Source organism: Pinus tabuliformis, chromosome 8 (genome assembly GCF_031772625.1).
Source record: "Pinus tabuliformis cultivar Carrire ecotype Pingquan chromosome 8, CPIR1, whole genome shotgun sequence".
NCBI classification, from domain to species: domain Eukaryota; kingdom Viridiplantae; phylum Streptophyta; class Pinopsida; order Pinales; family Pinaceae; genus Pinus; species Pinus tabuliformis.
The window spans coordinates 1,491,362,023-1,491,381,896 of NC_142294.1; the positions used below are offsets into that span (position 1 = coordinate 1,491,362,023).

General features: G+C 34.3%; 1 protein-coding gene across 8 annotated transcripts in view; it reads left to right on the plus strand.

Moving 5' to 3' along the window:
* The window catches only part of LOC149241467 (calcium-transporting ATPase 5, plasma membrane-type-like), a 375,751-nt gene extending 356,274 nt beyond the window's left edge, over positions 1-19,477 (plus strand). For all 8 annotated transcript variants that reach the window (XM_089373986.1, XM_089373984.1, XM_089373988.1 and 5 more), the window contains 6 exons: positions 17,767-17,812; positions 17,943-18,077; positions 18,294-18,401; positions 18,658-18,749; positions 18,876-18,967; positions 19,097-19,477. In XM_089373986.1, coding sequence (XP_089230112.1) covers positions 17,767-17,812; positions 17,943-18,077; positions 18,294-18,401; positions 18,658-18,749; positions 18,876-18,967; positions 19,097-19,167 — 544 coding nt within the window. In that variant the 3' untranslated portion in view covers positions 19,168-19,477. The remainder of the gene's footprint in view (positions 1-17,766; positions 17,813-17,942; positions 18,078-18,293; positions 18,402-18,657; positions 18,750-18,875; positions 18,968-19,096) is intronic.
* Positions 19,478-19,874: the final 397 nt, after the last annotated feature.

The window sequence follows — 19,874 nt, forward strand, 5'->3', positions numbered from 1 at the left end:
CTTCAACAGGTTCGTAGGTCAATCTGATTTGTAATGTCCATATTCATGACATCCAAATCACTGGACTTTGGACATGTCTCTATTTTTTTCCTTAGCAAAATTATTCCTTGACTTCGCTGTGAAGGCTTGAGAGACTTCGTCAACACTTTGAGAGTTACTTCTAGCCTTTATTTTGTATTCTTCTATTGAACATTGAGACCATAATTCTTTAAATGATGGATCTTCTTTTCTTGCACAAATGCTACTTGTGAAACCATCCCACTCTTTAGGTAAGGAATTGATTTCCACTGTGATTAATTCTAAATCAGATAATTTCTGACCAATTTCAAGAATTTGATCTTTAATTTTTGATAGCTTCATAAAGAAGGAAGCTACAATGTATTATTTTGACATTTTTTATTGATATAATTGAGTTCTACGAGCTATCATGTGCCCTATTGTCTTGACAAAGTATACATTTACCAAGGTATCATAGACATATTTAGATGTAAATAGTTTTGATACAAAAGCGATAAAGATATCTTTGATGGATTCAAAGAGAATTCTTTGAGCTTTAATTTCTGCGTTTTCCATTCCCTGTTCATTGTTCTCATATAGAGTAGGAACCTTTCCTTGAACAAATTTCATGACATCATTCTCTCTAAGAACTAAGTCAATTCTCTTTTTCCATGGCTTGAAGTTGGATGTTCCTTCTAGCTTATTGCTTTCCTTGCACATAAATGCCATTGAATTAGACATAATAATTTGAAGATGAGTTGTTACCAAAATATATCTTTTGATGTGGCTGCAAAGAATGATCTTCTTGAACTTCTTATAATGATGATATTTCCTTGTCTTTTGTATTGTAAGAGTGTCTCCTCTTCACCTTGGCTCTGATACCATGTTAGAAAATCAAAGGCAATTTAGATTTTCTTTTCTTGGTAATTACTTGTGATAATTATTCTTCTTTCTTTGTTATTAATGTTTCTTCTTCATCAAGCAATAACACAAATTGTTCTTCCAAGATCACAAAGAAGTAAGAGACACATAGATTTAGGATTTCAGGCTAGGGAAAAACCCCTCAAGAAGGGAAAATCCAATGATCTTCTTCTTATTAAATCAATTCAAGATGAGATATCCAACCTAAGAAACAAAGATTCACTTCAGGTTCCACGCCAACCCTCTTCTCTAGTAAAAACAAAGATGATCAACTTCCTTCTTTCTTGGATTAGTCACAACCTTCTTTTTGGCCTTTGTCACAAAACTACAACTCTTCTTCTCAGCTTCTGTAACAAAACTATAGCTCTTCTACTCAACCACTCTTACAGAAACTACTTTCTTTGGCCTTGTTACAATTCCTCTTTTCTCTACCTTGTCATAGTCTCACAAAAACTACGCTTCTTGACCTTTATACAGTTTAATATTGTAACAACATCTCAGTGTTTGTGGTAGATAATCTCCTTCAGATTTGATTATTGATGTACACACTTTAACTAGCAAACTTCTTCAAATCACAAATAGAAATTTCGGCTCCTTTAGATAAGAATAGACTTTTGTATTCCAAGAACAATCAAGATGAATTATATTGTAGTCTTCTCACTATATCATGACTAAAGGTTATAAATAGTAGTTTGATGGGTTCCATTAGACACCTAGGCTGATATGACTTAGAGAAAGGGTCGACTTCACCTTTTGACTTTTTTTGAACAAAAATTACAATTCTTTTTCATTTTCTTGTACAATGCCAAAAATGTCATGACTAAATAGAAGACCGACACTAGTTACACTTTCTAACACATTCCTTGTTGCAAATTCCTCTACCACAAGCTTTTACTTTAAGAGCTTTACTTTCTCTTTTCCTCCTTTTTCACAACGTCCTAGCTGTAAATTTATGCCACTGGGTGAATGCATAAAGATCGGTTACACTTTTGGGCCAAATGTGGCAATGAAATTTCAAAATTTTACTCTTTTATTGAATTGAAGCCCTCAAAATTCATATAAGCATTGTGGTTTATTATTCGAAGTAAAAATACAATATGTGGAGAATTATGTTGTTATTGTAATGATATTTTTTACAAAAAAATTTAGTATCGTATAATCTATTAACTTTACATTAAATGAAATGCTTTCCCTTGCAAAATTTCACACACCTTAAGAGGTATGTGTGTGTTCACGTAGCATAAATTGGTCTAAAATGTGTAATTTAAAATATATGATCATGATCTACATAGAGATAACTAAGTAATGCATATTAAAAAAATATTTTTTATGCAAAATTATATTTTTTTTATTATTTTTCAAATTTGGCAAAGTATTTTTCAATTACATTTTTCATACGTGTTAATGTAAGATTTTTTTCAACTATTTAAATAAATTTAAAAACCAAGAGTACCCTTTTGCAGAGGACTCATAAACGAAGATATTTGCATTTTTTGAATTTTTTTTGTTTTATATATTTTATGGTATCGATTTTTTATTCAGCGCCTTTGAAATTGTCTAAAAAAAAATTGAAGCATTATGTTTAAAAGAAATTAGATTAAAAATAATATGAATTTAAAAATGTCAAACTCATATGCCATTGGATAGAGTATTCCTTCACGAATCCAACATGCTCAACTCCCACACTTAAGGACAAATTATGCCTCAAGTCTGCCAGGGTACAAAATGGTGTTGCAGAAAAATCTATAGAATGGGTGCTAAAACTGTCTTTTAGGACCTTAATAGCTTGATCGAATATTTAAAACGCTTGAACGAGCGCTTGAAATAAAATTTCAAATAGCTTGATCAAGGCATTAAAAAAACCTTGATTGAGCCATTAGCATGCTTAATTAGGGGCTCGATCAAGCTATGAGCTCGATCGAGCCATTGCAAACTTAACCACCCACCAATCGCTCACCAACAATATTAATGGCATTGATGGAAAATATACAAACGTAGGAGCTCAATCGAGCTCTTATTGCCACCTGAAATAAAAGAAAAGAAAACAAATCTGAATGTGCATGCATATAAAAATAACAACAAACGGTTTGGGGAGAGATTTCTCGCTCTTACTGGTACACCCATAGTAGCATTGTCGAAAAAAAGAATCAGAGATGCATAATGAAATATATAATTCCTCTCCCGGTGGTCGAGCGATGTCGGCCTTTTAGTTCTTCAAGTTCCTCTCTTTTGGGGCAGCATGGGAAATTGGAGATTTCGATCTCGGAAAGGAGAGAAAGTGCCAAGCACAGAGGAAGTGCGAGAAAAAGCTAAAGAAAGTATGGGAAAAAGACAACAGACGTTGAGAGAACAAGAAGATTTTGCAATTCAACAACTTCATGCAAATGTAGGTAATTCAAGTTGTCTCACTTCTCATATTACCCATTCCATATTGTATGCATTAGGAAATATGATTTAGAACAAGCAAAAAATGGAAAATGAAACAATAGAACTAAGATAAAATAAGCATTGAAAGTAATACCATGTAGTTAAAATTTGAGATATAACAAAAAGTAAAGTAAAATCACTTGGTGTGATTAATGGTTCATTGGATTTTTTTGAAACCACTTGAATTCATGCAAATTATGAACCACCTTCGAATTTTAATGGTTTAAGATAACCCATAAAAACTAAGGATGTGATTTAACCAAAGAAAACTGTTACATTTTCATATATTATTTACATGAGTTACAATTCATGGCAATATATACAAGAGGGATTAGCAAAAAGAGTTATCATATTGGTGCTCCAAAACTTATAAACATTAGTTTGATTGAAGCTTGATATCCTTGTAAGAGTTAAAAGAGAGAAAAGGTGTCAAGGGCTAGAAGGAGAAAAAATATCTCTCCTTCCAATGTGCATGTTGAGAAAACATTCTTTGTTAAGCAAATAACAACATTAAAAATTTGTGATATCCATTATCATATATAACATTTAATGGTTCCTTGGATCGTAAATGATGATCCCTATCTTTGAAATCCTTACAAGTTTCTTCTCTCAATGCTCACATGAAGGTTATGAGAATTTTTAAAGAGAGCATGTTTTTTAAAGACATACAAAGTATATTGTAGATTCATGCTTGCACAAAAAAAAAGTGTATTATTGCATATCACTACAATACTCGATGGAAAGCTCATGTGATTAATCAATATTAAATTCATATCTTATAAATGCAAAAGAAATAAATTAGCACTCATGTATTATTGATAGATTAAATGTTTACAATATTAATCTTCTTAGACTAACAATCTAATGTCGATTTTCATCTAGTTGTTTCGCAACATGTAATTGTGAAATAAATTGCATTGTATGGTTCAAAAGTAAAAAAGGGGAAACTTATATAAAAAATTGTTATGAAACCAGCTCACAAAAAGATAGAAAAGAGAGATCAACGCCTTAGAATTCAGCCTCTTCGAGGGGGCAACCTCCTTTACATTACACAAATGAGCAATTCTTCAATGATTCAAATGACAAAACCTCCTTTCTATATATAGGAGTCTAAGGAGTCACAATATAACCCAGCCGACCTAACTATAATAATATAAAGCCACAAAAATAACAATAAAGGGATTCTATGGGGCACAGTAATAACAATATGGGAACAATAGGGGCACAACAATATTAATAAGGGATACAACTACAATAGTAATGGGGTAATCACTAGTATTATAGGGACCCAACATGCCCCTCTCCTTCAAAAAAGTGTTGTCCTCAACGCTTGAGTAGTTCTGTATGCTTCTGTATAAAATTCTCATCCTCCCATGTGGAATCTTCAGCAAATAAGTTCTTCCACTTGATAAGATACTCCGAAATTGATCGATTTCATAACTGTCGAGTTTTTGTTTCTGTGACTGCTTCTGGTTCCAATATAATTTTTCCTTCCTCATCAAGTTCTAGCAATATTGTTTGAACTGGGAGCTTGTCGCCTATAACCTTCTTTAAACATGAAACATGGAAAACTGGGTGCAATCGAGAAGCTACAGGAAGCTCCAATTTGTATGTCATAGTACCAATCTTTTGCAACACCTTGTACAGACCATAATACTTTGGTGATAATTTATTATCCTTCTTAGCTTGCTTGAGGGACTTTTGCTTATATGGTTGTAGCCGTAGGAATACCCAATCACCTACATCAAAACTTCTTTCGCTACGATGTTGATCTGCCTGTTGTTTCATTCTATTCTGTGCCAACACGAGGTTATCCTTTAAGAGTTGGAGGACTTGTTGTTGATGTTCGATGTGATGTTCCACTGCTTGAACCTTAGAATTTTCTCTTAAATATGATGTGATGGATGGTGGCTGATATCCACAAAGTGCCATAAATGGGGTCATTTTTGTTGCTGTATGGAAGGAAGTGTTATACCACCATTCAGCCAGAGGCAACCATTTGACCCATTGTGTCTGTTTATCAAATACAAAGCAACGAAGATATTCTTCCAAACATTTGTTTACTATCTCAGTTTGCCCATCAGATTGAGGATGATAAGATGAGCTATGAGCTAACTAAGTACCAAGACAAGAAAATAATTCTGTCCAAAAATTTCCAGTGAAAATGGGAGATCTGTCACTTACAATAATCTTTGGGTTTCCATGTAGCTTTTGAATTGTTTTCATAAATGCAGTAGAAACTGTACTGGCTTTAAATGGATGTGATAATGCACAAAAGTGTGCATACTTGGTAAGTCTGTCAACTACCACCATGATGACACTCTTTCCCTCAGACTTGGGTAAACCTGTGATAAAATCCATTGAAACCTCCTCCCAACGTTGGCTTGGAATGGATAAAGGTTGTAATAGACCCGGTGTCTTAATTGTTTCAACTTTATTTTATTGGCAAACCAAACATTCCGCCACAAACTTTTGAATATCTGATTTAAGGCCCTCCCAAAAAAATTCCTTCTTAACCCTGTGGTAAGTTTTTAAAAATCCTGAGTGCCCTCCTAAGGGAGAAGTGTGCAATTCCATAAGAATATTTTGTTTTAGCTGGGAATTCTTACAGAGGTATAAGTGATCTTTGTACCATAATGAATCATTTTTCCAGCTAAATGTATCAGACGTACTGGAGTCTTGTTGTAACTTTCGAATAAGTGCCCACACTTCTTAATCATTCTTCCATTCCTCCCTTGCTTCGTTTATCCAATCTGGTTGGATAATAGAAATGGCACACAACAATGCTTCCACATCCTCATCCTTTCTTGAGAGTGCATCTGCCACCACATTTTGCTTCCCTTTTTTGTAGATGATTTCAAAGTCATAACCCAACATCTTTGTGACCCACTTTTGTTGCTCTTCAGAGGATAATCTTTGTTCTAAAAAGTATTTAAGGCTATCATGATCTGTTTTTACCTTGAAGTGTCTTCCCATTAGGTAGGGTCACCATTTCTTAAGTGCATGGAGTATTGCCAACATTTCCTTCTCATAAATATCTTTGTGTAAAAACTTTCCCTTGATTGGACGACTTTCAAAAGCAATGGGTCTTTCATCTTGCATTAAAGCAACACCAATTCCATTTCCTGAAGCATCACATTCCACAATAAAGTTTTTTGTGAAGTTTGGTGTAGCTAAGATCGGTGCTTGGCACATTGCCTTTTTAAGATGCTCGAAGGCCTTTGTTGCTTTTGGAGTCCATGAAAATGCATCTTTCTTCAATAATGTTGTTAGAGGCGCTGCTATTCTCCCATAATTCTTAACAAACTTTTGATAATACCCTGTCAACCCGAGAAATCCTCGCAGATGCTTTATGGATGTGGGGATTTTCCATTCCTTAATGGCTTTAATTTTGCTAGGGTCTACCTTAACTCCTTAATGAGATACAATATGACCCAAATATTCCACCTCTTGTACTCCAAAGAAACATTTGGATCTTTTTGCATATAATTGTTTCTCCTCCAATAGTTGTAGCACCCTGTCAACATGTTCAACATGATCCTTCCAAGACTTGCTGTAGAATAGTATATCATCAAAAAATACTAACACAAATTTTCTAAGGAATGGTTTGAAAATGGAATTCATCAAACCTTGAAATGTTGAAGGTGCATTGGTAAGGCCAAAAGGCATGACCAAAAATTCATAATGACCCTCATGAGTTCTAAATGCTGTTTTCGGAATGTCTTCAGTCTTCATTTTGATTTGATGATATCCTGAACGAAGATCCAACTTGGTGAAGTAAATTGATCCATGCAATTCATCCAGTAATTCATCAATGACAGGAATGGGAAACTTATCTTTAATAGTGAGCTTGTTGAGCTCCCTATAATCCGGACACATGCGCCATGATCCATCCTTCTTGTGCACCAATACTACTGGAGCAGAGAAAGAACTTTGACTCGGTTGAATTATACCAGCCTCTAGCATTTCTGCAACCATAAGTTCAATTTCACTCTTTTGGGCATAGGGATATCTGTACGGCTTGATGTTTGGAGGAACACTTCCTAGAATCAGATGAATAGCATGATCATGATCACGAATAGGTGGGAGACCTTTGGGAGTCTCAAATACCTTGGAATGATTGTCCAAGACTTTTTGGAGATCTGGAGAAATAGATGATTCCAATGTGGAAACATCTAACGAACATAATTGTGCAATTACACCTCTTTGTTCCTTTTTTAGAAGCTTTGTCATACCGTTAGAGCTGATTATCTTTCCCGGTTTCCCTGCAATACCCCTTAATTCAACTTCCTTTCCTTCCATAGAAAATTTCATGAAAAGTTCTTGAAAATTAAAAGCTATTGTACCCAAGGATTGTAGCCATTGGACTCCTAGTACAACATCAACACCTCCCATTGGAATGGAAAGCATTGGGCTAGTCAATACATATTCTCCCATGGATAGCTTGATATTATGGCACTTTCCAGAGAAATTTATTGTTCCTCCATTTGCAACCATCACTTGACACTCTGGTGCTGGATATAAGAAGCAATTCAATTCTTTTGCTACCTTACAATGAATAAAATTGTGGGTACTTCCTGAATCAATCAACACTATTACTTTTTTCTTCTTGATTTGTCCTTCTATCTTGATGGTTTGAGGAGTGGTAATTCCCGCCAATGCATTACAAGATATGGTCGGATTCATTTCTTCTTTATCTAGGCTTTGTTCCTGGAGTATATCCTCTTCTTTTGACCATTCTTGCTCCTTTTCTTCTTCCTCTTCACAATCTATGTAGAATAATTTCTTCTCAACACACTTATGACCTTTAGTGTATTTGTTATCACAACTGTAACAATGCCCTTTTGCTCTTTTTTCTTCCAATTGTTGTGGTGTCAATCTTATAGGTTGTGGAAGATTAGGGGCAACAACACTTCCATCTTTATAGTTGTGAGTGGTATGCTTCCTGGTTGCCATAATTTTGCTTTCCATTTTTCTTGCTAACCTGAATGCCTTCTCTAATGAATCAGGTTCTCAAAGGTGAACATCATGTTGGATATTATCTTTTAAAGTCCCTATGAACACACCAATCCTATGTTCCTCTGGAATATTTTTTACCCTTATGTTCAATTTTTGGAACTCCTCAATGTGCTCTATTATTGAACCCTTTTGTTTGAGACTTATCAATTGGCTAAAAAAAGTGTTGCTTTTTGTATCCTCATAATGTGCTGTCAATTCTTCTGTAAAAATTGCCCAAGTGATAATTTGTTTACGAGAGCAAAGCCATTGATACCATACAAACTGATTTGGTTCCAAATATGAAGTTGCAATACGTACCTTTTGTGTGTTTTGCACATTATTGAGATCGAAAAATTGTTCCATCTGTAATATCCATGTTGCGGGACCCTTGCCATCAAACTTCTTCATATAGATTTTTGGAATATGGTGGGTCTTGGATCCAACATTAGAGTCTATGGAATCATGATTAACATTTCTTTTGTTCTCATCATGAGTTTCTTTTACTACCCTTTCACCATTAGTGACTATTTCTTGTAGCAACTTATTCATATTTATCTTCAATTATTCCATCTTGTCATCCATGCCATCAATTTTATCGTCCATGCCATTCATCTTAGCTTTCATGCCATCCATCTTAGCTTCTACACATTTCTTTACACCATCCATCTTAGCTTCTACATCTTTCCTTAAACCATCCATCTTAGATTTTGTTGCTTTTTGTGCAAGTGACACTTGTTGCACTTGGTTTCGTAATTTTGATATATCATGTTGCATTTCTTCCTCTTCTTCATGAGTCATGCTAGAGCTTTCAGGTTGCTTATTAGGTGTTTGCATTTTCTTTCCTAGGGGCATCAATTACCGATTCAAACTAATTTTTCAAACCAAGCTTATGCAAAAATTTTAAAAAAACTACACACCTTTTTTTCACTTTGTAGAAGCTTGATATTGAATCTAATGTATCTTTGCAATTTCGAATCATCCAGTTCTGAAATTTCGACCTGTAGTAGCCCTCTCTGTCCCTTTCCAATGCCACTAGTCTGATCCAAATTGGATTCTCCAAGGAAGAGTTATGCACAATCTCCCAAGATGACCTGATTATAGACTAGTTCAGTAGAGCGAACTTGTACAACGTGCCACGAGTCACTGTTTTGACCTTTGGCTCTGAAAAATATATACAAGAAACTACAGTCCGTCCTCTTTCTGTATCTTCCTACGAAATTTCAATCCGATGCTCAGAGAGAAAGCTATGAAGATTTTCCTTAGATCCCCTGTTTGGAATGTAATTCAGAAGTCTGCAAAAAGACCAACTTCCTCAGATCATATCTCCGCAAATATAGCACGAAAAGCTCTGAAATTTGGACCTGAGATTCAACCCGATTTCTTCTCAAATGGTTTTTTTTTTAGCTTCTGAAATGTCGCAAAAAAAAATTTATAGCGAAAATGCCACGATGACTTGTTTAGAGCAGCGAAACCCTAGAATCCAAAGCTCTGATACCAAATGTTATGAAACCAGCTCACAAAAAAATAGAAAAGAGAGATCAATGCCTTAGAATTCAGCCTCATTGAGGGGGCAACCTCCTTTACATTACACAAATGAGCAATTCTTTGATGATTCAAATGACAAAACCTCCTTTCTATATATAGGAGTCTAAGGAGTCACAATATAACCCCGCCGACCTAAGTATAATAATATAAAGCCACAAAAATAACAATAAAGGGATTCTATGGGGCACAATAATAACAATATGGGAACAATAGGAGCACAACAATATTAATAAGGGATACAACTACAATAGTAATGGGGTAATCACTAGTATTATAGGGACCCAACAAAATTTCTCAAGATTTGATGAAAAAATTTGAAAACATAGCTTCAAACATTGGATATCTGTCTTTGCACGTGCATTAAAAAGGTTCCCTATAGTAACATATAGTTTTCTAAATCCTCTTACCCATCCTTGTTCCCTACTTGATTGTTGTGCTAAAATTTCCATGTACATTATCCCAAAAAAAACAATCAAATCACTTGTGCCCCTCTTCACCAAACATGATAACAATGTACATCCATTGTTGATAAGACCTTGAAGCATCTTCCCTGTTCTCTAAATCCAATACATCAACAAGAAAATCGAGGCAGATTAACCTGAAGGGATCTACCCGCTGACGAAACAAGCAGACCCTAACCCCAAGGACGTCAAGGAAATTTGACCTTGTGACCTCCCAACTAACGAGGTAATTAGCGATGGGAACTTGACTAACTGAGCTAACCCTTTGGGCTTCCTGTTCTCTAAATCCACTTAAACCTCTATCTCTTGATTTATTTTTGTTTCCTTATCAACAATTTCATTGGTCTTCTCATACTTTCCATCCCACAGTTCTTCCACTTTTTGTTTAGAATTGTGAAATTCTATGTATTTATGATAAGTTCTTCCTTTAAGAAAGTTCTTCTAACTACTTTTTTATAGTAATTTTAGTTATACATTTTAAATCCTAAATGATATGGTTCTTCTAATGAAGAAAAGTCTTTCCAACTAATTTGATCTAGTGTAGTAGGCTTTCAAATATTAACATACTTCAAAACTAGTTGAATAGGTTCTTTCTTGTATGGAGTGTGTATTTATGTATTGTATGGATTTTTAGTCACAAATTATATTATATAATTAAATTTGTATATATATATTTTTTTCTCATAAAATAAACTTGGCTCTTCAATTTGATAATCATTTTTCAAGAATCACCCATTATCTCAAATTCAAAACATTCTCCATATCATTAAGTTAGTAATAATTCCCTCAATATGTATTTAGACTTCTTATATAATAATAAATTATAATTTATATTAGTCTTTAATTCAACAACCTTGCAAATTATTAATGTACAATATCTTCTTCGTCAACTTTGCTAGATCTTCATGTTCTTTTCATTTTTGAGCCACTCTCTTTGGCTTCTTTAGTAAACTCGCCAATTCTTCTAATTTTATTCCTAACACCTATTCTTTTTCAATAACTTAAATCTATTTCCTTCTCTTCTCACCATCCCTTTTACTTGGCACTAGATTTTAATTGAAATGTTTTGTGAATGAGATATATGAAAAAAATATAATGTCATCCTTATTACAATAGGGATCATTTTTAGTTCGGGATTTATATAGCCTTTTGAAGAAATGAAAAAAATGTTTTTAAAAAGAACTAATTTTGAAAAAGGCCAAATGCTTCACTTGGGAAATGTGACTTCTTGTGAAACCAAACAAAGCTTCAAACTCAGATTCACTAGTAAATTTTTGGGGTTATATCTAACAATAGATGGCCTTTATCACACACCCTTCAATCCTATGCCCAAATGGTTAAGTAGTTTCATTTCTTAAACATGTGTTTGGGGGCAGTGAAGAGAGATTATTGCTTGTGTGACTATATTACTTAGAAAATAGGTATATTGACTCTGCAAATATTTTACAAAGTGCATACCTTTAACTAGTTTGCAAATTTCTTATCCTTTACATGGGGGTTCCTCTATTGGGTGTTCTCAATTGTAGCATCCCTTGAAGTTAAATCATGATTTATGCATAAACAACAAATTTGAGTTATTTCAATGGCTTGGTTTGATGAAATTTATTTGTTATGAATATACTTAATCTATAATTGTTTCATGTGACTATGATTTGTTCCAGACATCAACTTGTATAATTTGATTAAATATTAATAAATTTCATATTAATTTAGTTAAGTATACATATATTTGAATGATTCTTTTGGAAGATTTAATTAAATCAAGTTACGTGGAAAGAGTAAGTGACCCACTATCCACACATATTTTATTGTCTTTCAAGGAAAAAACATCACATAGTGTAATTAAAAGAACTGTAAAGGATCACCACATATCCACATCATTGCAATTCACACTTTGTATGTTCACAATTTCATTTTCATACACCTTTACTCCACGCGCTAATCTCACTTAAACTTGGTATAAAAGGTATCTTCTTTTAGAATATTTGTACTTAGTATCTTTGAGTTTACATTTTTTGCACACCCTAAGTGAAGCAAAGACTCTCTAAAAACAACCTTAACTTAAACACATTAAATTCCCCATAGGGGCCACATGATAATTTATAATTCAGGTTAGGACTGTGAGGATAGGAAGCACATAAGCTGTCATGGTTGTTTTCATCTTGAAACATAGAAGTTGTTTTTTAGGGAGCTTAAAATCTTACATCATCGAGTGACAAATCCAGTAATGAGGAAAAACCCATGAAGGGGGTAAGGCCTACTTGGCAAATTATCACGAACCTCCTTGTTGTTTCCCGACACCTGGTAGGGGTTAAGGGTCCAAAAATGACAATCATAATCTGAGATTCACTCATTACCACTAGACGTAGGTAACTTAGTGGCCAAATCTTAGGGCACATTTCCCTATAGGTAGCAGGTGTAGGAGCACGAGCTACCTGAGGCGATTCTGGTCAGGCTACTAGAAGCATCACCAACTCTTCCGGGATGTAGCCCTACTACCCCCCACTATAACCCTCTCCATACCTTGGTTGGTTTTTGGATGCTGGAAGCATCGCCAATGACTTTCATGATGTGGCCCCACTACCCTACTATAAAATTTTCACAAGGCCTAGTTACTAGTTGAACGGAAGGACATTCAGTATTTTTAAGAATTTTTCTTATATGAAAAACCTCACAAAACCTTTATTGTTGATTGTTTCACACATTATAATTAAAGTGAAAATTAACCATTTATTTTTCATTATGTCTTATGTATGTGATTCTTTTGGCTTTCATAAAGAAAATACCCCTAATCAACTTATCCTATGATCTTACTATGGGACCCAAGGGTTACCCGCTACTCTAGGCGCATACAAGATCTCTCACCATTACCGGGAGGAGTGCTTGGTGTAGAAATTCCCTGTAGATTCAAACTGCTAATTATAATTTACTAAAAAAATAGACTTGAACCTACTCTACTCATCAGTGGAAACAATTAATCGATTGAGAAATCACGAAGCATACAAGAGAATGAATTCAATTAACACATTACACAATGATTTACTAGGGAAATCCATAGCTAAAAACCCTTGCTAAATTTATATTGTATTAGTCATAAAAATATGAGAAGATTACATTGGTTTGTTCAAGCCCGAGCAACCTTTGCACTAACTCTACCTATCTCACTGCTTCCTAGACAAGTCTAGGCCAATAATTAACCAATATTCTTCTTACCCAAGTCCCTATTTCCTTGAGATGTCAATGAAGAATTAGGCCCCTATTTAATAGGAATTTTCCTCCATTGGATTATGCAGTTCCTTTAGGCTCTTCTTCTAACTACATGCTCCACCTGTATGATTTGGATGATTATATAACTAATAGTACACGTCCCTTGAACTCCAATTTCAACTGGGTAACTCCCAGATATGACATGCATGCGTTATTTATGAGTGAATCATCAGTTAACTAGTTGAACACATGAAGCAACACCCCATTGTCTAACTTCCTAATAGTTCCTCCATCAATTGGAACTAGTTTAACTGACTTTAACTCAGTTAAACTGAATTAATTAATTACAGTTCAAACTAAACTCAACCAGGGCTCCTATAAAGTAGAATACACTCTACATGACCATAGTTAGACCCTCAACTCGAATTAACTGAACCAACTAAGTCAAATTAACTTAGTTAACTCGTACAAGTTTTCTTGTGATATGGAATTACAATTTTATTCCTAATTTAATTCAAGGGAAAATTAAATCAGGATTTTTCTTGTTGCATTTTCAACACTCCCCCTCAACAAGAAAGAGATTCACATCTACCCTGATCCAGCACCTCTGAAATGTATTGCATGCAATACTTCTTACTGTTGTTGTTGCTACTGCAACATAAAATAAAAAATAAATAAAAATAATCATTGAATCAATCTGCAGTTGTCTACTGGGAAAACGGTGTTGCTACTGAGTCCCTTGCTCTACTGTCAACTTTGCTCTGCACTCCTCAGTATTTGATTGACATTGATCCTCCTGTTACTAAATATTGTGGGCCCCTCTAGCAAGGTAATGATGCATAAGACAAAAACACCTCAATGGACCTTGCCCAAATTTCTGCTACTCTTGGAACTATTGCTTCACATCGCCCCACCTCACACTTGGAGGTATGACTGCATATGCTCCCTCTACCCACTTGGCTCGAACTCTCCTCCTATTGGAGGTCTCTAACTGACTCGAACTCTCCTCCTAATTTTTATTTTCTTTTAATTTAAAATAAAAAAATGAAATAAATTTTTTTATTTAATAAATAGAGGTTCATCATGAGAAACTATATTCATTATGTCAATCTTAAGTTCCTAATTTATTTATTTTGTACTTTGGTTGTTTTATGTTTTGGAGATTTTTGGGCATATTTTTGGTCAACTTTGTTCAAAATTTAAAAATCTTTTTAAATAACAAAAAATCAAAACCTTTTGAAAATTTAGTTCATTAAATTCTTAAAAAAACCCTGAAAACCTAAAATAACTAGAAAATAATGTTTTTACCATTCAAAATCAGGAAAAAATCATAATAAACATGCTACCATTGAAATCATTGAAAACTTACAAAAAATAAATAAAAAAAATTATAGTTTTTTTTTTTTTTTTTGGTTTTTAAGGGTTTTTTTGTTGGCTTTTTTGTGGTTTTCTAGGCTTTTTTTTTTTTCGTTTGCTTTCAAGGGTTTTTTTGGTGGTTTCGTTTTATGGTTTTCTAGGTTATTTTTTGTGGTCTGGGTTTTCATTTCAAAATAATTTAATTTCTTTTGCAATAAATAATTTAATTCGAATAGAGAAAAAATGATAGGAAACCTACCTCAGGCTCCAAACAGTGATTGGTTTGATCTCTTGGGATGTTGGTGGGGTCACTGTGCAACTGGATTGAACTCCTCCATCTTGGTCGAGCTTCCTTTTGCCTTGCGATCTGTCAAAATGGCTTGTGTAGACTACGAGGAGGTTTTTAATGAGAAATAGAGCTTGATGGAACCCATAGCTCGATCAAGATCCTGGGTTACCTCATCTTACACGAGAGCTCAATTGAGGGTTTGTTTTAATGCTCGATTGAGCTATCTCTAAATGCTTAAGAATCTCAATCAAGTGCTTAAAGATTGCTCTATCGAGCGCTTAAAAACGTTGGATCGAGCTCCCCCTTTTTCAACAAATGCACCCTCGCGTTGCTAAAAAGTGTAACCCGACTCCATGCATAAACCACATTGTATCTCTTCTTTCTTTTGTTACATGCTTTAATATTTTCCTTTAAATTAGTTGAAAACAAAAATTCATTCCCTGTGATCCAATCTCTTTTGTGATGTCCAAATCCTTTTTATTGGTGCAAATCATTGATTGGCACAATCAATGATCGCTTTGATTGTACGCTTTGTGGCAAATATTGTGTTATTTTCACGTGATGCAAAGTTTGTTTCACTTTGCTCAATTCAATATTAATCACATCTTTTCTTTTTTTTCTCTGATGAAAATCTAGGCAGATTGACCCAAAGAGGTCACATCCAAAATGCTTACTAGCATAGCCTAACCCCAAGGGTGTCAAGACAGAGCCTAACCCCGAGGAGGTCGAGGAGAGTTGACCCCATGACCTCTCATTGGTGAAGTGTTTTAGCATTGAGTACTCGACCAATTGAACTAACCCTCAAAACTACTATTAACCACATCTTGTTTATTTCAATGTAAATTTAAAATTCTTATCCAATAAATGTAGACCTGAAACAATGTTACTTGGGAGTGGGAGCAGAAGTGGGGAGCAGAAATGAAAGCGAGAGTGGGGAGCAACATTTTCAAAAGCTCTCAAGTTGGGAGTGAATCAAGAGAGAATTTTAATATAATATCTATTTTTATATATTTTGATGCATATATGTTAACAAAAGCATGTAGAATGATGAATTAGATATAAAAAACATAAAAACATGGATTAAACCATATAACTTCAATCATCTATAAGTTATAATCTTCATCAACAATGTCCACAAGTTACAAGTTCTCATTTATATAACATGTAAAGATGCACATAACCAAAATAGCATCAAGTGCAATCCATCTCCGCACTGAAAATACATTAACAAATAGGCTCTAGATGACCTCTAGCATCCATAAAATCATGCTATAAAAAATAACTACATATCATCAAAATCATTGCTTATCCTGGGATCTTTGTCATTAATATCACCCTCTAAGCAATGAACATCAGATAGAAAAAATGTAGCATGTTAAGTCAAAATTTTGTTTAAGTGATGGGTACATTTTTAGTAGGGTCATGATAGAGGAGTTCAACAACCAAAGTCACTAACATCAAGTTACATGGAGGGCTTGGTGCTCTTGATTAAATACGAGACCCATACCTTAGTACATGACAAAATCCAAAGGAAACATTGCAATCCCCCCAATCCTGAAACGCTGAAAAATTGACAAGTGTTGGATTTTGAGCGATCTAAAATTCTATTTTCTCCATATGAAATCCACATCAAATAAGCATGCACTTTGCATAGTTTTGAGTAAAACATATTTTTATCTAATAAAAAATATGCAAAGTGGGTATTGGTTAGATATTCTTACACGGTGCACTAGATATTTAAGTAAATCTTAAAAAAACACTGAAAAATAAAATAAAATGTTATTTTCCTTAAAAAAGCCCATTTTCAAATTCAAATTTTACTTAATAAACACCCTATCAAACACTACACGTGAAAACATGAACCTTTTTGCATCAAGCATGCATCTGACGTTTGCAGTCCTTTGAGAAAGAGCAGCTTGAAAATGTAGAAAATAAAACATGGTGTGAGTCAACCTCAAGCTATATCGAAAGCAAATCATATCAACAGTATAACTAAAGTACTAAATTAATAAAACAATAATTTAATGACAATTTTGCGGGGTTTCTAAGAAAATTTTAGTGTGTAACAGTGCAGCAGGGTCGTATACTTATGGAAATGTTACAAACTACAGGAGTTGCACTTACTCTAAAGGATTTGAATCTTTGTTCTAGTGAGTTTTGGGAACTCAACAATTTCATAGAAAAAAGGCGCAGGTTTGAAGTGGATCTACTACCAACTATTGTTTGTATATTTACCACTTGTGTGGTTTAATTTATAATGGGCCAATGGCAAATTGCTCTATAAATTCGGGATAGAGCATTGTTCTAGGAGTACATACATTGAATATATGTTTTTAATGCAGAATCTTGATTATGGGGGCCATCTCGATGTTCTTGTTACTGGAAAAGTATTTATGCAGAGGGTGTCTAGGATGTGTTGTGTGCTCCGCTCTGGAAGATGATGTGTGACATATAATGACAGGCTATGTTTTTATTGTGTTGGTTTGATGTTTTCCTTCGAATAGTGAAAACACTGGCATCGTCAATTTAGCACTGTTGTTTACTTTTTTCGTATATTTTTTGCAGGGAACCCCTCATTACAAACATTATGTGGAGAAATGTCATGACTCAAGTAATATATTCGCCTTCCTTTTTGTGGTGAATAAAAAATATAGTATTGTCTCAAAACATAATAGTGAATAAGAATTCAAGGATTATCTCAGATTATATTAGTAATATTAAGAGGCACTGATGGCTTGCAGGCTTTCTACCAAGTGACAGTCCTGCTTTTACTTACATTTAAGGGGAATGACATTTTAAATCTAAACCATGATAACACAGCCCGTGCAAACAAAGTGAGAAACACAGTAATTTTTAATGCCTTTGTCCTTTGCCAAGTAAGTTTGCAGATTCAACTCTTACACATTTTTTCTTTGCTTCGAGTATTTTTTTTCTCTTATACATTTTTTCTTTGCTTTGAGTGTTTTTTTCTCCTACTTCAGATATATTCCTGAAGTATTCTCTCTTTAAATACATTTTCCCCAAAAAAAAATTCATGGTTTTGATTGTTTTGTGACGTTGATTTGACTGCTTTTAAATGGTCACATCAATAGATATTCAATGAGTTCAATTCAAGGAAACCGGATCAAATAAACATCTTTCAAGGACTGCGTTCAAGCCATTTGTTCGTTGGGATTATGAGCTTTACGCTTGTTATTCAGGTAAGCAGCAGATTTATTTGTAAGGCCATGATGTTAAGAATTTTTCTTTCTCGTAAATTATTTATTAGTCCATGCTAACGAATGGTAGACTAAATGCTTGAAACTAAGGATGGGGCAGGCATTTGACCCAGTCTAAGTAAACCAAAATCAAATAAGAAGTGCCTGAATACTAGCCAATGAGCAAATGCTGTGTTGGTCTTGCATTGAATTTTGCCAATCTTCTAAAGCTTTATCAGAATGTTGTATTAATTTGCAGGTTTTGATAGTTGAGTTTGCTGGGAAAATTGCATCAACCACTCCCTTGAATTGGGAAAAATGGATCTATTGCATTGTAATTGGCTTCATAAGGTTTGAAAGATTATTCCCTGAAATTGCTTAGTTAATGGGTAGTTCATTGCTTCTATGTGTTCTTCAATTCCTATAGATTGATTACCTGGAATTGATTTTTAATAATTTATGTAATTTTTGGGACAGTTGGCCACTAGCAGCCATTGTGAAATTCATTCCTGTACCAGCAACACCTTTCCTGGATTATTTCAGTCTGAACAGAGGAGAAAATTCTTCAGGTATCGGTTCTTTGATGATGAAATTCTGGTATCTGCATTCACTAGTCTTGTGTGTAGATTGGCTCTTTTAAATAATTATATATTTCACGCAGGAAACCTGAATGACTGTTCAATGTTTATTTTTGGCAGAACACAGGTCAACATCGGATGGAGAAGCCGAAGTGAATGAAGGGCAAAATCATCATATGCAAACGACATGAAAGCAGTTTATTAATATTTTGGAGATTATATTGTTATTAGATAATGAACTACAGAAGGACTAAAATGAGGCAGAGATGGATCTGAAAAAATACTTGTGCATTTTGGTTGCCCTTTATAGGCAATCTTTGGAGAATTCAGCTTTCCCTGTAGAAACGAAAGGAGATGAACTCTCTGGACAGTCAAGCATAAACTTGTTTGGAGGATATTTTTGCTCCGAATGTGTTGCACTAAAAATTCTATATTGTATACCCCATATTGTTTCTTTGTAATAGTTTATACAAGCCGTAAATCATCTGTTGATACTGCACATACTACGGAGCTACTGTGTGCTTGCCTGTTACTATGTTGCCAGAAAAATTCATGCCTTCATTCTTTGCTGCTATATTTTCATTTTAATAACGGTTTAGTAGTTTACTAAATAATAACTCTCTTATGAAGTTCTGTGAAAGGCTCGGAAGGCTCAAACCAATTACATGATTGAGTTTTGATCTCCCCAGTTATGTTAGACAGACAAGAGATGCCAGAGCAAAAATATTGTGTGTTCCAATCATTAGCTTGAATAAATGTTACTTGGCATTCTTGGAAGGAATATTCACCGGTAGATTTTCGGTAGCATATCTAACGGAAATATATTATTATTATTGCTATTCTCCAACAAAATCAGCTTTTAAAACTCTGGGACTCTACTTGTCGTCGTAGTGCAATG